This window comes from Leopardus geoffroyi, chromosome D2, assembly GCF_018350155.1.
Source record: "Leopardus geoffroyi isolate Oge1 chromosome D2, O.geoffroyi_Oge1_pat1.0, whole genome shotgun sequence".
In the NCBI taxonomy this organism is placed as follows: domain Eukaryota; kingdom Metazoa; phylum Chordata; class Mammalia; order Carnivora; family Felidae; genus Leopardus; species Leopardus geoffroyi.
In genome coordinates this window covers 9,087,505-9,105,123 of record NC_059334.1, presented here as the reverse complement: position 1 = coordinate 9,105,123, position 17,619 = coordinate 9,087,505, and the positions used below count along the sequence as shown (strand labels likewise).

The 17,619-nt window shown below is 39.8% G+C and overlaps 2 protein-coding genes across 5 annotated transcripts in view; both read right to left on the bottom strand.

Annotated features, from left to right (window-relative positions):
* LOC123576401 (zinc finger protein 33B-like) overlaps window positions 1-17,619 on the bottom strand; it is a 40,456-nt gene that overhangs the window by 16,588 nt on the left and 6,249 nt on the right. Inside the window, exons 3-4 of the mRNA XM_045437198.1 lie at window positions 8,320-8,464; window positions 7,947-8,042 (exon numbers count right to left, since the gene is read on the bottom strand). Of these exons, the coding sequence (XP_045293154.1) occupies window positions 7,947-8,042; window positions 8,320-8,353 (130 nt within the window). The 5' untranslated portion in view covers window positions 8,354-8,464. The remainder of the gene's footprint in view (window positions 1-7,946; window positions 8,043-8,319; window positions 8,465-17,619) is intronic.
* Window positions 1-17,619, bottom strand: part of LOC123576398 (zinc finger protein 37A-like) — a 193,489-nt gene that overhangs the window by 169,624 nt on the left and 6,246 nt on the right. Inside the window, exon 2 of one of the 4 annotated variants that reach the window (XM_045437185.1) lies at window positions 16,151-16,282. The exons of 1 other annotated variant lie outside the window; for it this stretch is intronic. In XM_045437185.1, the coding sequence (XP_045293141.1) occupies window positions 16,151-16,165 (15 nt within the window). In that variant the 5' untranslated portion in view covers window positions 16,166-16,282. Of the gene's footprint in view, window positions 1-7,946; window positions 8,042-16,150; window positions 16,347-17,619 lie in introns of those variants that run through there. 2 more of the 4 variants (XM_045437187.1, XM_045437190.1) reach the window with 2 other exon arrangements.

The following is a 17,619-nucleotide window of genomic DNA, read 5'->3' as shown; positions in this document are numbered from 1 at the left end:
AGGGAAAGGACAGTCACCACTTCAATAAATGGTGTTAGGAAATACGGACAGCCACATGCAAAAGAGTGAAATTAAACCGCTATCTTGCACCATACACAAACTCTAACTCAAAATGGATTGAAGACTGGAACACAAAACCTGAAACTATGAAAGTCCTCGAAGAAAACAGGCAGTAGGCTACACATCAATCTCGGCAATAAGTTTTTGTATTTGACCCTAAATACAAAGGCAACAAAAGCAAAAATGAGCACGTGGGACTGCATCAAACTAAAAAGCAAAGCAGACCATCAATAAAGACAATCCACTGAATGGGAGAAACTATTTGCAACCATTTATCTGATAAGGGGTTAATGTCCAAAACACAACTGATATTACTCAATAAGAAAAATCAAATTTGACTTAAAATGGGCAGAGGATATGAATAGACATTTTTCCAAAGAAGACATACAGACGGCCAACAGGTACTTGAAAAGGAATACTACATCATCAGGGAAGTACAAACCAAAACCACAATGAGATATCACTTCACGCTATTAGAATGACTATTATCAAAAAGAAAAGACATAACCACTGTTTACAAGGATGTGAAGAAAAGGAAACCCTTGGGTACTGTTCGTGGGAAGGTAAATTGTGAAGCCACCACAGAACACAACATGGTAGTTAGTTCCTCAAAACATTAAAAATACAACTATCATATGATCCAGCAATTCCACTTCTGGGTATTTATCTGAAGAAAATGAAAACACTAACCTGAAAAGATATACACACATTTCTTCACTGTGCTACTATACAAATAAGTGAAGAATGTATAAATAGTTATACATTAAGTTACATACGTCATGTATACTAAAGTACATACATTTACATATGTATATATTTTGTATACATATCTTATAAACATGATATACATCTAGAATACTATTCAGCATTAATAAATAATGAAATCTTGCCATTTGGGGACACCATGGATAGATCCTGACGGCATTATATAAAGTCATAGAAGTCAGACAAAGGAAGAATAATACCGAATGATCTCACTTAAATGGAATTTGAAAAATAAAAACACAAATACAGTGATTTTATATATCCAAGGAACATACTGGTGGTTGTCAGAGGCGTGGGTTTGGGGGTATGTGAAATGGGTGTGTGTGTGTGTGTGTGTGTGTGTGTGTGTATGTATCAAAATGATGTATCATCAAAATGACACCCCCACACATACACACCCTCTTCAACAACTGATGCTGAGGCAATTGGATAGCTACATGCAAAACAATTAAACTCGTTCCTCATACCATACACAAAAATGGGTAACAGACCTAAATGTAACAACTATTTACTTAAGGAAAATTTAAGAATGAATGTTTTTGTCCTTGGGATAGACACAGCCCTTTTAGATACAACACCAAAACCAATAGCGACAAAAGATAGAACAGATAACCTGTATTTCATGAAACAAAAAACTCTTTTGCTGCAGAGCGCACAGCCAAGATACTAAAATGACAACGCCAAAACGGGAGAAAATATTTGTAAACAATACACCTAATTAGGGACTGATATACAGAATATGTAAAGAACGCTTACAACTCACCAATAACAAGACAACTACAACTAAAATATTAATAAGGCAAATGCCTGTTGAATATTAAGCTTGTATCCGGCAACCTCCCTATAAATGACTTCTATGTTGTAGGAGTGTGCTGCTTTAGGATTCTTAGACAATTGAATCTCTGCAAAAAGAAGAGTTTTATTTCTTCCCTTGTCACCTTTCATATCCGTTTTGTTGCATTACCTAGGATTTCTATGAAGATGTCAAATAAGAGTGGTGAAACCGGATGGCCCTGACTTGCTCCTGATCTTAGAGAGAAAGCACCCAGTTTCTCTTTATTATATGTGATGTTAACAGATTTTTTGGTAGATGTTTTTCATCAACTTGAGGAAATTCTCTATTCCTAGTTTGCTGAATTTTAATCATACATGGATTCTGTTAAATGCTTCTTCTGCATCAAAGGATCCTATCAAAGGATCATACAGTTTTTCTTTCTGCAGCTTACTGATGGGATGGATTGTGTTAATTGATTTTTGAATGTTGAATGAGCTTGCAGGCTTGGAATAAATCCTAATTCGTCATGGCATATAATTCTTTTCCTACACTGTTGGACTTTATTTGGAGTTCTGCATCTATATTCCTAAGAATTATTTGTAGGTTTTCTTCCAAGAGCGACCATCTGCTTTTGGGATTAAGAAAACAATTCTTTGGCCTTAAAGAAAGAGTGGAAAAGTTCCCTCTAACTACAAATCATCCCTAGGAATTTACAAAAAGGCCACTCGAGGTAATAAATAAATTCAGAAAAGCTGTAAGCCACAATATAAGACCCCCAAATCAGGTAAGGCTTCTATGCAACTGCAATCAACAATCTGAAAGGAAATTAATAAAGCAATTTTATGTATAACAGCATCTTTGTCAGCCTATGGTAGATTACGCTGCTTGGTTCTGGAATGTTGAACCACTTTTGCATACTGGGAATATATCCCACTCGGTCACAGTGTAGGATTCTTTTTATATATGGCTAGTTTCTATTTGCTAATACTTTGTTAAGGAATTGTGCTAGTAAATTTATGGGACATATCGATCTATAGATTGTTTCCTGGGCTATCATTATATGGTTTTGATATCGGGATAAGAAAAAACTCCATTAGAACTGTTTCCTTCTAGGAAAAAAAAAAAAAAAAAAAAAAAAGGAGGTTAGAGTGGGAGAGAGCCAAAGCAGAAGAGACTCTTAAAAACTGAGAACAAACTGTGGGTTGATGGGGGGTGGGAGAGAGGGGAGGGTGGGTGATGGGTATTGAAGAGGGCATCTTTTGGGATGAGCACTGAGTGTTGTATGGAAGGCAATTTGACAATAAACTTCATATATTGAAAAAAAAAGAACTTTTTCCTTCTATTTTTCTAGAAGAGATTGTGTAAAATCAGTGTTAATTCCTCCTTAAATGGTTACATGTTTGATAGACGGTAAAAACATCTGTAGATATTTTAATCTATTTTAAATTAAATTTCTTTAATTCAAATTATCTACATCATCTTCTATGACAATCTATGGACCAAATTGTCCATGTCATCTTGAGTTTGGTAGTTTAGGATTTCTAAAGAATTGATGCATCTCTTCTCGACTGTCAAATTAAAAGCATAACATTTAAAGTATCATCCTGTTAATGAACCCAGAAGTGATAGCCCCGTTTCCTTCCTGATATTGGTGGTTTGGGGTATGCGTGCATGTGTGTGTGTGTGTGTGTGTGTGTGTGTGTGTGTGTGTGTGTGTGTGTGTGTGAAGACTGCTAGGTTTATCAATTTTATTTTTTTTCTAAGCACTGGCGTTGTGTCATTAGGTTTCTCTACTGTTTTCCTATTATAAACTTCATTGATTTCTGCTTTTTTCATTTTCTTTCTCCTACTTGCTGTGGATTTACTTTGTTCTTTTCCACTTTCTTCAGGTAGAAAGTTCGTAGAAAGTTCATTATGGATTCAAGACCTTTCATCTTACCCAATGTTAGCATTTATTACTATAAACTTCCATAACAGCACTTTAACCTGCTTCACACACAAATTGGTATACTTTTTCACTTAGTTCTAAGTATTTTTAAAATTTCCGTTGAGCCTTCTTTGATTCATGCTTTACTTACATGGGTCTTGTTTAATTTGTAAGGTCTGTTGACTTCCTGTTACTGATTCAGTTTGATTTCTTTTTTTTGTTTTGTGAGGGTTTTTTTTGGGGGGGGGGTAATGTTTTTATTTATTTTTGAGAGAAAGACAAAACACAAGTCGGGGAAGGGCAGAGAGAGAGGGAAACACAGAATCTGAAGCAAGATCTAGGCTCTGAGCTGTAAGCACAGAGCCCAGCATGGGGCTTGAACTCATAATCCGTGAGATCATGACCTGAGCCGAAGTCAGACTCCCAACCAACTCAGCCACACAGGTGCCCCCACAGTTTGATTTCTTTATGTACGGACAACATAGCATGATTTCAGTTCTGCAAAATTTCCTAAGCTTTCTTCATGGCCCAGTATATGTTTTACCTTACTGAATGCTCCACAAGCACTGGAGGAGAACACATATCCTGCTCTTTTAGGTAGTATTCTTAATCAACTGAGCCACTCAGGCACCCCAATCTTTTAGGTAGTATTCTACATTTTCGTTCAATCCTGTTCAGGGATGTGCTCTGCAGCTCTTCCACATCTGCTATTAATTCATATCTGTTGTCTAAAAGTTCTACCAATTACTAACAGTAAGGTGCTGAATTCCCCAAATATAATTGAAGATTTGTTTATTTATCCGTTCAGTTCAGTCAGTTTTGATTTGTGTCCTAGGAGGTTCTGTTGTTTGGTGCGGTCACATTTTGGATCACTGCCTGTTTTTCTCTAATAATTTTCTTGCCGTCGAGACTACTTTATCTGATATTAATGGAGTCAATCTTGCTTTTGTTTTCATTAATACTTGCATAGTACATCTTTCTCATAAAAATTATTGTTTATTTTTGAGAGAGAGAGAAACAGAGCATGACCAAGGTAGGGGAAGAGAGAGAGGGAGACACAAAATCTGAAGCAGGCTCCAGGGTCTCAACTGTCACCACAAAGCCTGACGCGGGGATCAAACACACGAACCATGAGATCATGACCTGAATCAAACTCAGATGCTTAACCCAGCCACCCAGGCGCCCCCATCTTTTTCTATTCCCTATCAACCTATGTTCTGTCTGAAGTGAATTTTTTGTAGATAACATATTTCTGCATCATGTTTTCTGTTTCATGCAGTCTACCAATTTATATGCCTATTGGTGTATTTAGTTCATTTACATTGATGGTGAACACTGCTAATGTCAAGGTTTAAGTCTGCCATTTTATTTTTCGGTTGTTTTCTCAGTTTCTCATTCATCTCTTCCTAACTTATTTTCTTACTGCTTACCTGAACATTTTTTTAAACATTCCATCTTCATTAATTTAGAGTACTCGTTTTTTTCTGTTTACACTATTTCTGAATATACCACTTCATATAACTTTTTAGTGGTTGTTCTAGGTATTTGAGTCCATTTCTAGGTAAAAGGCACATATATAATTTATCACAGTCTTCTCGGATCAACATCTTATCAATTCAAAAGAAATGTAACACTTTAATTCCATTTAAAGCCCTTTATTCTATCTTTTAAATGTAATTATATCATTTTCTCCACACATAGAGCATCAAATCATAAGGTATTTCTAAATTTTGCCTGAATCAAATATGATTATAGAAACTCATGAGAAGAAAACTCCATTATATTTACCCTTATTTTTGCCACTTCCATTTTCTTTCTTTTCTAAAGTTCCACCTTTCTAGTGTTATTTCCTTTCGATTCGGAGAACGTCCTCTAGCCATTTTTAAAAGTTTTGTTTGCTTACAACACTTTCTCTTAGTTTTCCTTTTTATGGTATCTTCAGCTCTCCTCTCATTAATATATGTTCATAAGATACCGCTTTTGTCTGAAAGTTCTTTTCTTTCAGTACTCAAATAAGGGCATTATTTCCCTCTAGCTTCCATGCTTTTGGCTGAAACATCCATATCATTTCCAAAGAAAAGGAGATGTTTCTCTCCGGCTACTCTGAAACATTCTCTTGTTTTTAGAAATGTAATCATGACATGCCATTGGCGTGGATCCCTTTGCATTTATCTTTCTTACAGTTCATGCAGATTCTTGAATGAGTAATTTTAGCTCTACTGCCCAACTTGGGAAGTTTTCAACCATTATTCTTTAAAATCCTTCAAGTCCCACCCTCTCTTCCCTTTCTGTTACTCTTCTTCCCGACACAGAGAGAATCCACCCTCCTCTCGTTACCTCCATGCCTTCCAATCGGGACTGACCACAATCACCCTTAAGGAAAACGACAAGCGTCCTCTAGCGACATCTGTAGTGCTTATGCTCTTCCCAATATCTTCTCCAGAGGTGAGAAAGATCTTATAAACATAGATCACACATAGCTTATTAACCAAAATATACTAATAAGGAAAATATTAAAATCTTTAATAAGATTTATGATATTTACCTTGTGGGCCAAACTGCCTGACATCATTTCCTGTCCCACACTCATCAATCACTCACTCCCCTTTGGCCATTGTACTTTTTTTTTTTTCCGCTATTTCCCAAAAAACACCAAACACATTCCTGCTCATTGGCTTAGTGGGTGCTATTCCCCTTGCTGAGAAGAGGCAGAAACCACCCAACTCACACAAACATTTCACTCAAATCCTATTCTAATGGTGGCTGATCTCCTACTTTAGGTCTCCCCTGACTACTCTTCTTAAAGCAGCACAATTTATACCAAGGTCATTTTATACCACTACACAGCGTTAATATGCAGAAGTATCTCTTTCTAGTGCTACTTTTCAAATGTATGAGACATATAACTATATAAATTCAAGGTGTACATGTTAGTTTCAGACAATTATAAACTGTATTATGTCTGCTACTGTACCAATAATCAGCACCTTTATTATGTTACACAATTCCCAGGTCTTATTAGTGATTGGAACGATTCAGTTCTGGTGTCTTGGCAAGTGTGATGATCACAATACGATACTGTCTGCATTCTTGATATGGTATCCGCCATCTCTGGGGCTTACTTATCTCTTCCGATCTTGTACCATCCCTCCTTTCCCACTCCCCATCCCCTGGGAACCACCACATTACCCTCCGTTATCATGAGTTTGCCTTTTCCAGATTCCAGATATAAGTGACACCATACAGTAACTGTCTTTCTCTTAAAGTGGCAGGATGTCATTTCTCATGACTGAATACTACTACTTTCTTTTCTTTCTTCAGCCATTCATGAACTGACGAGCACGCAGGTTGTGTCCAGATCTGGCTATTGTGAATAAGGCCGTGATACACGTGAATGTGTATATTCTCTTCGATATCCTCTTTTCATTTTCTTCGGGTATGTTCCCAAGTACAACTGCGGGATCCTAGGACAGTTCTATATTTAACTGCTTGAGGAATCTGCACACCCTTTTCCACAGTAGGTGAACCGATTTACATCACCACCACCGACAGTGCACAAGAGTTCCCTTTTCTCCTCACCCTCGCCAACACTTGTTCTCTCTTGTCTTCTTGGTGCTAGCCATTCTAAATGGTGTGACGTGGCTCGGATGTGCATGTCCCTCACGTTAGTGATGTTGACCATCTCTGCATGCATCTCTTGGCCACTAGTGCTACTTGTATAAAGTCACTGGCACATTATTCTTTCACTGCTATGGCATTTATTAATTGTTTTTAATCAAAAAAATTTTTTTAACATGTATTAATTTTTGAGAGAGAGAGAGAGCACGAGTGGGGGAGGGCCAAGAGAGAGGGAGACACAGAATCTGAAGCAAGCTCCAGGCTCTGAGCTGTCAGCACAGAGCCCGATGCAGGGCTCGACTCATGGACAGCAAGATCATGACCTGAGCTGAAGTTACACGCTCAACTGACTGAGCCACCCAAGTGCCTCTCACTACTATGGTATTTAGACAACAGCAAGCACTCAAAAATTATTTGAGTCGGAAAATCAGTGTATGAAACAATGCCTGGGAACAGCAGGAATGCAGTGCAACAACGCAGGTAAGGTCGGAGGCTGACACTGCTTTGAGAAACACAGACTCATGCAGGAAAACGATGGCAAAGGGGAGGAAGGCAAAGATTGGTCTGTTGACAAATGTAAGAATTGGTGAATATTCAAAACGTGAATCAAACAGGAGAACAATTTTCGTGACAGCAGAATCTGGAGGTTTGGTTCAATAACCAGTATTCTCAGTCACTCACTGGATTATGACTTCTAAACAGATACCTTAAAAACACATTCCAAAGTTGTCCAGCCCTGGGTTAATCATGGGAAGATAATAAATGTCCTGATGTTCATCCGTGCCGTATGTATCAACTCACCTGGGAGGCTCTCGCTTGGGAATTCTTCCTCCGATATCCATGGCTCCTCTCCTTGCTCCAGCCTGAAGATCACCTCTGGTTTCGTAGCACAGGACCCTGTCAACGTGAAATCATTCAGGATTCAGACCAGGTGGCCTAGACTTCAGGGCCGCTGGAAGAGGAGGAAGCCGCTGCAGCTGCTCAGTGAAGAAGCCACGGAACACTTCACTGGAGAGGTAAACACAACTACCTTCCTGGCGCCCAATGGCGGTCAATCGGCAACGACTCCTCAATTCCAATCTTAAATATCATTCAACGCGGCACAGAGCCTATACGCCTCATAATTAACACGATCAAAACTTGCTACTTGGAATTATATAAAAACAGTCCTTACCCACTGAGACAAGGTGGCTGTAGTTCTCCAGCATCACGTCCCTGTACAGGGACCTCTGACTGGAGTCCAAGCACTGCCACTCCTCCTGGGTGAAGCCCACGGTCACATCCTTAAATGATACTGATCCCTGGAATCTCTGTTCAATCTGAAATGTTCAGAATTGGGTGACATGGAAAAGCTGTATGGGAACCAATCCTTCTCATGATTACCAAAATAGTCTGCAGAAGGTGTGTTTGGCTTTAGGCTTTGAGGGTAGACGAGAAATCTAACAAACACTATGCCATTGCTTCAGGGTATTATTAATGTAAAAATCACCAAATCCCACAATGTATCCGGAACTGTTGCAATTCTTAGAAATGCTAAGATTAATAAAACTGTTCTTGTATTCAAGGAGCACATAATCTGATAAGAAAACATGCAGAAACAGGTTACAATCGCTAAGATGAAGTATGAACAAGACAGACTAAAACAAATGAGCAGCAAAATTAGCTCTCTGTGGGGCCTCATTGAAGAACGGCTGTTGGAAAGAAGAACCCCGTACTCTCACGAACACAGGGTCACGGTCCCGGGTGCAAGCAAAGGCGGGACTCCTTTAACACATTCGCGAAATGAGAAGAGGGCAAATGGCGGAGGAAAAGATGAGAATCCACCCCGGATCTGTGATGACAGGAAGGGCCATAAAGGAATTCATGGAAAGGATCACAGAGTAAATTTAGACTGAGTCTTCAAAATGTGTGAACACTTTCCACCTTAAAGAATATTTTGGGGGTGCCTGGGTGGCGCAGTCGGTTAAGCATCCGACTTCAGCCAGGTCACGATCTCGCGGTCCGTGAGTTCGAGCCCCGCGTCAGGCTCTGGGCTGATGGCTCAGAGCCTGGAGCCTGTTTCTGATTCTGTGTCTCCCTCTCTCTCTGCCCCTCTCCCGTTCATGCTCTGTCTCTCACTGTCCCAAAAATAAATAAAACTTTGAAAAAAAAAAAATTAAAAAAAAAAAATATTTTGGAGTACTGGGGAGCCCGGGTGACTCAGTAGGTTGAGCTTCTGACTTCGACTCAGGTCATGATCTCGCAGTTCGTGAGTTCAAGCCCCGCGTCGGGCTCTGCTGACATCTCAGAGCCTGGAGCCTGTTTCGGATTCTGTGTCTCCCTCTCTCCCTGCCCCTTCCCTGCTCATGATCTGTCTCTCAAAAATGAATAAACATTTAAAAAAATTAAAAAAAAAAAAGAACACTTTTGAGTACTACCAAACTTGATATTTATGAATTACATAAGTATACTATCAATACATTTTGTTACAAATTTTTGTTCTCCAGTTTAAAAGGTAAAATCCGAAGGGTGCCTGGGTGGCTAAGTTCGGCTCAGGTAATGATCTCCCTGTTCACGGGTTTGAACCCTGCATCGTGTTCTGTAAGGACAGCATGAAGCCTGCTTGGGATTCTGTATCTCCCTCTCTCCCTGCTCCACCCCAACCCATGTTCTTTGTCTCTCTCTCAAAAATAAACATAAAAAAGTTAAAAAATATATGTAAATAATGTGTTTCTACCTGTTGATGCAGCTACATATCGTGAGTATAAAGGCTGAGGTTCCTTAAGTATCTGAAGTGGGAGAATACACTGAGACATGACAAGTCTATGAAGAAGTGAGGTGAGCAAGATGATAAAATCAGCAGCACACAAAGATCTTCCTGAGTCATTTTCAAAACCAGTAGGCACCTCATGACCCAGTGAGAACACTTCCACTATCATTTGTAATGTGAGTTTCGGTTCTCACATTTCAAGCGTCATATTGCCAGAAGAGGCATCTTCCGGTCGACTAGGAGTCAAGAGATCTCAAATTTGTCCACTTCTCAAACTGCATTTTCTGCAAATGAACTATTCTATATAGATCATGAATGTAAATCCTTATAAGCTTCTGTAATTTCGGAACCTACAGCATAAAGGTGGTGTAGGATTGCACTAGCTAATCCAGAAAACTTACTTAACGTAGTATTATCCAGGCACATAATCAGAATTCACCAATCAAGAGATATATTCGATTCCAAATCATTCCTGACATACCAGCTCTGTCCTTTAATGAAACTGCTTCAAGAATTTTTTTTAGGTTTCTTTATTTATTTTGAGAGAGAGAAAGAGCACGAGCAGGGGAGGGGCAGAGAGAAAGGGACAGAGAGGATCCCACGCAGGGTCCATGCTGTGAGAGTGGAGCCCCAAGCACGACTCCATTCCAGGAACCGTGAGATCATGCCCTGGACCGAAATCAAGAGAAGGATGCTAAAGCGACTGAGCCACCCAGGTGCCCCATGAAACTGTTTGAAAAACAGTATTACAAATATTCTTCATTAAGGAAAACAAAATACTTCAGAGGGCTTCCACAAAATACAGGATAGCAGAAGATGACTGAAGTAAATGTAAAGGTCGAATTGCAGTAACAGTAAAGGTCCTTTTATATGTTGAAAGAATTACAAACTATAACCACAATTTAAACTTGAATGATAATTAATATTACAATAAAACTTAAATACTGAACCACTCTAGAAGGAGTAAACTTTAAGTCCTGGCCCCCTGCCTGCCCATAAGGGTACATTACAAATCCTGCCCCTGACATGAACCTGGGCCACGTGACTTGCTTTGTCCAATGAAAAGCAGTACAAGGGAAATGTGTCACTTCAGGGAGAAGTTTTCAGAGACATCATCCTTCATCCTTGACCCCACAATGCACAGCACAGGGAACAGAGCCACGCCTTAGCTCCTAAGATCACAGACACAAACAAAAAATAAATTTAGGAATCCTTTGTTACGACACAAGCTGACTGATGCAGTGTTGAAAAAACAAAACAAAATAATCCAATAAAATACAAACGAACAACCTCTAGAGACCACTTGTGTATACAACAGGCTTGAGCAGTCAAAGCTTGAGCAAGGCAAAAGGACCCACAGCGACCACGACCACGACCACCAAGCTGACGTGAACAGGCTCATTAAGCCACAGGCCCTCACTGACCAATGGGCTGCCCACGGCAGGCACAGTGCCTAAGATTACCAAAAAAGGGGGAAAAGTTACAGCTACTCTAGAACTACAGCCCCTCACCACCGCCTAGTAGCAGACGGTCTCCCCTTTGCCATCCGGCCAGCTGCTCCCTTGCAGGATATCCAGTAAACTTCTATTTCCTCTGTTCTGTCTCGAGTGAATTCTTCACTGGCACCCCCTGCCGGCTCCCACTCAATCAGGGTGCCCCACACAACCAAGAAAAAGCATAGGGAAGAAATACATTGTCAGATGGAGGGACTAAAGCCTAACAAGAACAAATACAAATGGGTTACGTCACCCAATACAAAAAACAATTATGTTATTTTAGGCTTGAAAATCTTGTCTCTTCATTTTTAACCAGAAATGAAAAATCATAAGGAAAACAAAACAGGATCCCCACTGTAGGACTTATAGTAACGTCAAAATCACGTGAGTTTCTTTTAATGCCCTACACAGTTCTAAGAGTTTCTCTTTATAAAGAGCGATGTCTCAGTCTTAGAATCCTCACCAGCTGGCACACATTAGGACACGTACTAACTATTCATAAATGGTTAATGAACGAAGTGAATAAAGGCCTAATTAAGGTACATTACAGGGAATACCAACTGTAGTGAAAGGGAGACTTATTTCAGTGATAAAAACAGTTACAGTCAAATGGAACAGAAGAGACACCCCCCCAATAAACCCACGCATATATGGTCGACTGATTTTTGACAGGGTGCCAAAAACACACAATGGGGATGGGATAGTCTCTTCAGTAAAAGGTGGCGGGATAACGGGACACCTACATGCAAGAGAATGAAACTATACCCCTATCTTACACCACTCATACAAATTAACCTGAAATGAATCAGACTTAAACATAAGAACTGATACCATACAATTCCTGGAAGAAAACATAGGGGAGAAGCTCAATATTGTTCTTTAGAATGATGTTTTCTTTGGATAAGATGCCAAAAGCAAGGCAACCAAAGCTCAAACAAGCCTTCGTCGAACTTAAGAGCTCTGCCCAGCAAACAGTCCATAAACTGAAAAGTAACCTGCAGATTGGGAAAAGATATTCACAAATCATGTATCTGATAAGACGTTAATATCCAAAATGTATACACAACTCATACAATACAAAAACCAAAAAGCAAATAATCCAATTAAAATGAACAAAGGACCTGAACAGACATTTTTCCAAAGACCTACAAACGGCCAATCCAATATGTATATGCAATGGTGCTCAATACCATGAATCATCAAGGAAATGCAAATTGAAACCACAATGAAATACCACTTTCACACCTCTCAGAATAGCTATTATCAAAAAGACAAGAGATAACAAATGGCAAGAATGTGGCGTGAAGGGAACCCTCATTCACTGTTGGTGAGAATGTAAACTGGTGCTGCCACCTTGGAAAACACTATAGCGGTCCCTCAAAAAATTAAAAATGGAACTACCAGATGATCTAGCAATCCCAATTTTAGGTACAAATCCAAAAGGGATGGAAAGAAAACTGCAAGAGACACCTGTAATCCCCTGTTCACTGCAGCACTATGGACAATAGCTGAGGCATGACACAGCCTAAGTATCCATCAACAGAGGAATGGGGTAATGAGAATGTGTGTATATATATATAAATACGTATATATATAGACACACTCACACAATGGAATACTATTCAACCATAAAAACAAAGGAAATCCTGCCATTTGTGACAATATGGACAGACCTTGAGGGCACCATGCTAAATGAAATAAGTCAGAGGGAAAAGATATACCATATAGTATAACTTACCATATATAAGTAGTATCTCAAAAACAAACAAAAACAAAAACAAAATCCCTAACTCATAGTAACACAGCATAAAATAGGGATTGCCAGAGGCTGGGAGGAGAAGGAAAATATGGGATGTTGTAAACCAGGGTGATGAGTTCGAGCCCCACATTTCATGCAGAGCCTACTTAACAATGAAGAAAGAAAAGAAGGGAGGGATATAAACTAACTCCAGGTAAAGATGGCAATACATATAATGAATACCTAAAAAAGTAGAAACAAAATAAAACACAATTTTGGGGAGAAAGCAGGAGGAAATACTCAAGAATTCTTGTTACATATTCAAAATATCTTTGACACTAAATACTAAATCCAAACAAGAACATATCCCTTACCAGCAAAAAATACCTTTACTGGTTAATCTCTTTCATGGACAGATACATAATTCCAAAACAAAATATTATCATAACCAGGTTAGGTTTATTTCAGAAATATCTCTTTAGTTTTATATTTAAAATTAATGTATTAATTTTATATTACATTTAACGTAATTTACTAAGATAATGCAGACATATCATATCATGATTTCAACAGATGACCAAAACCATTTAATAAAATTAAATAGGCACCCATGAAAAAAAAAAATTTTACATAACTAGGAACAGAACTGCATATCCTGGATGTCATCAAGAAATGCAAAAAAATACAGCAAAAATCCATACCAAAAGGAAAGCTTCCCCCTTACTCTTGCTTCTATTTAATATTATATATTTGAGGACGTAAGAAGGCAATAAAGAAAAAAAAGGTATAAAACTGGAAAAAGTAGATAACAGTGTCACTATTCCCAGATTATACATGTGTATACATAAAAAATCCACACATTTGGGAGGTAAACTATTATAATATAGTAAATTAGTGTAGAAAACTTGTTGGAAATAAGGTCAATATATAAAAAATAACATGCCAGCAACAAGCAATTAAAAAGTGAAAATAAAAATATATTTAAATTTTAATACATAATACTGGGTGGCTTAGTTGAACACCAGACTCTTGATTTCTGCTGTGGTCATTACCCCAGGGACGTGGGATCCATGCTCATGTCGGGCTACACCCTGAGTGTGGAGTTGGCTTAAGAGTTTCCCTGTCCCCCTCTCCCAGCTCCCGCTCTCCCTCACGGGGGGGGGGGGGGGGAGATACATGTATATTAGAAAACATGAAATGCACAGAAATAATTCTAACAACAGGTATGCAAGAATTCAACCTGAAAACTATAGTATTACTGAACACTTATACACCATAAATTTATGAAATTTGCACAAACTCAATAATCAGACACATACAAATTAAACAGTGAAGTTTTTACCCATTTGAAGTAGAAATAACTTCAGTATCTGGAGAAGACACAGTTTTCTGATGAGTAACAATTTACCTAGAAAAAGGATCCTAATATCCTGTAACTCAAAAATATTAATCACTGGACACTGGACCAGTGATTCTTAAACTTAATGTGTTATCAGCCATCACATGGACATCCCCTAAAAACACAGATTGCTGGGCCTGGCCTCCAGAAGTTCTCTTCCAGTAGGTTTGGGATGGTGGATCACAATCTGCATGTCAAACAAGTTTCGAGGTGACGCTGCCATTTCTGGCCAAAGATCCTCACTCTGAGAAGCAATGCTCCAGGGTCTGGGGATACATCTGCATTTACCACAGAGAATGACAAGGATATTCACAGCAGCTGTTATATTAATGAAACATGCAAATTACCTACATGTCTATCAGTAAAATATAGTATTTAGAATACAGTGTGACCACACAGCGGGAAAATCCAACATTAAAAGAAACAAACTACAGGGGTGTCTAGGTGGTAAAGCATGTGACTCTTGATTTCGGCTCAGGTCATGATCTCACTGTCGTGAGACTGACCTCTGCACTGAGTCCGCAGCCTGATTAAGATTCTAATTAAAAAAAAAAAAGGAAATAAGCTACATATGGATAGATCTCAAATAACTAGTGAACTAAGAAGAGAAAATGCCTGTCAATTACACATTAAGATAGTTTACATATTTTTAGAAGTACTCAAAACAATAAACAGTATTATTCAACCATTTTTCCAGTATCCATCAAAAGAGACCAAGTGTCTCCTGGAAAGAGTGGTCAGTAAATACAATTGAATCATTGGCAACCTTTACCTGGACAGATCCCAAACAGTGAAGAAGAAAAACCAAGGCAGAAAGCTATGGGATGAATTTGACGGAGAAGCTCAGACAGACTTACTGGAGAATTTAACTTTAAACGATAGGCTATACAACTCGCATACACAACCCAGCTAAAGTACTCATGGAGAGTTGTTTTTTTTTTTAATTTTTTTTTAAAATTTTATTTATTTTTGAGACAGAGAGAGACAGAGCATGAACAGGGGAGGGTGAGAGAGAGAGAGAGGGAGACACAGTCTGAAGCAGGCTCCAGGCTCTGAGCTGTCAGCACAGAGCCTGACGTGGGGCTCAAACTCACGGAGTGTGAGATCCTGACCTGAGCCGAACTCAAAAGCTCAACCTACTGAGCCACCTAGGTGCCCCTAAACATATCAGGTTTTATACAAGGATCGAACAAGACCATCATTAAATTAACTACTTGAGCTATCTCTTGGACCCTTTTACTTTCAGTGAGGAATAGTTTTAGGCACTCATTTCAGGGCTGTCACAGGAAGGTTATTCACTATGTGTACCTATGTTAAGACCAAAACTTCTTTGATATCATCCAAAAAGTCTGTGTCTTGAAAAAACTCTGTCTATATCCAAAAGACTGTCTTCCTTTCTCCATGGTTTTCAGAAACAGAGATGTTATTTGTAGGTCAGCTTAGAAATTCTAAAATATAGAATGATCAGCATGCATCTAAGAGCCATCTTAGCCTTGCTATTGATCTGTTACTTTGTATTTTCTGTAAAGGTAGATTTCTATCTATTGCTAATTTCCCATTAGTATGGGACTCACAAATCTCACCAAGTCCACTGCAAAATAATGTGGGGAATGAACAACTTACCTGGGATTTGTTCATTTTCTGCTGTCTTGGAAAAGTGTAGACAACTCTGGTGATGTGCTGAGTTATAGGAGAAATGAGGTCCTAAAAGAGCTGGCCTGCCTGGTGGCTCCTGAATGCTCCTGCCCTATAAAACTATACAACCCAATAGATAGAAGAGCGTCAGTGCCTTTCACCTTCAGAAAGAACAACAGATGTTCAAAGACCACCTATCTAACAGGACTCTGACACAATCATGTAGTAGGTGCTGGGCATAAAAGTTTTCACTGGGTAAACGTAAATATTTGCTTCCTGGGGATTTTTTTTTTCACAGTTTAAACCTCTCTAGATGCTCACAAAAAATTTTTCAACAAAAAAGTTAGTTTAAATAAAACATCAACTCAGTGACATAACATTAACTCTCCACCAAACTACTGTAAAAAACATTCCCAACCTGGGGCACCTGGGTGGCTCAATCAGTTAAGCCTCTACTCTTTCAGGTCAAGATCTTAGGGTTCGTGGGATCAAGCCCCACAGCAGGCTCTGCGTTGACAGTGTTGAACCGGCTTGGGATTCTCTCTCCCTCTTTCTCTGCTTCTTCTGGGTTCTCGCACTCGCTCGCTCGCTCTCTCTCTCTCTCCCCAAAATAAGTAAACTTAAAAAAATACTCCTGATTAAACTGTTTATCAATTTCCCCACTGTTACTAAACCTTTGATTACTGATTACACAGAAAACGATAAAAAGCAATGCTTTAATGAAAGGTCTATGTTTTCATTTCTTGATCCTGGTTGCTGTTTCTCAAAAGGATCTTTTTAAAAGTAATTTGCCTTTCCTCGTGTGGAAAAGCAGGAAGTCTCTCTGGAGTCAGGAGACACAACTTCCAGTCTTCGCCACTAACAAACTGTGATTCTGAATAAGTCAGTAACCTTCGAGAAGAAAAACAAACAAACAAACAAACAAACAATGTTTCTATTCAATGAGACAAAAAGTAAGGGATTCTTGGAGATCCTTCCCTAATGCCGGACTGAGTAACACCACACCTCAAGAAGCAGTCACGGACCCGACTGGAGAGCCGCTCAGACTCAGGAAGGATACAAGGAGAACCAAGAGGCGGGGCGGTAACCGAGTCAGTCCAGGCAGGGGCGCCCGTCTTCCCGGACCACCCCGCCTCCACCCGACGCGCTCCTCGGGCCCCCCTCCCGGCCGCAGCGCCGTCCCTCTCCCACCGCCTCCGGGCACACGCCCTCCTCCCGCCGCCTCCAGAACCGGGCCCGCGAACGGCCCCGGCCGCTCCGGCAGGGACTGAGCACCGGGGGGCCCGACCTCTAGTGCTGATGGACACGTCCCCATCCCGCCGTCACCGGTCCACGGACCTCCTCCACACGATCGGGCACCGACCGCCGGGGCACAGACTCCCGGGCACACGGCGCCCCCATTGGCCCTTGCCCAACAGTCCCAGGCTCACCGATCCCTCCCTCAATACGGAGAACTG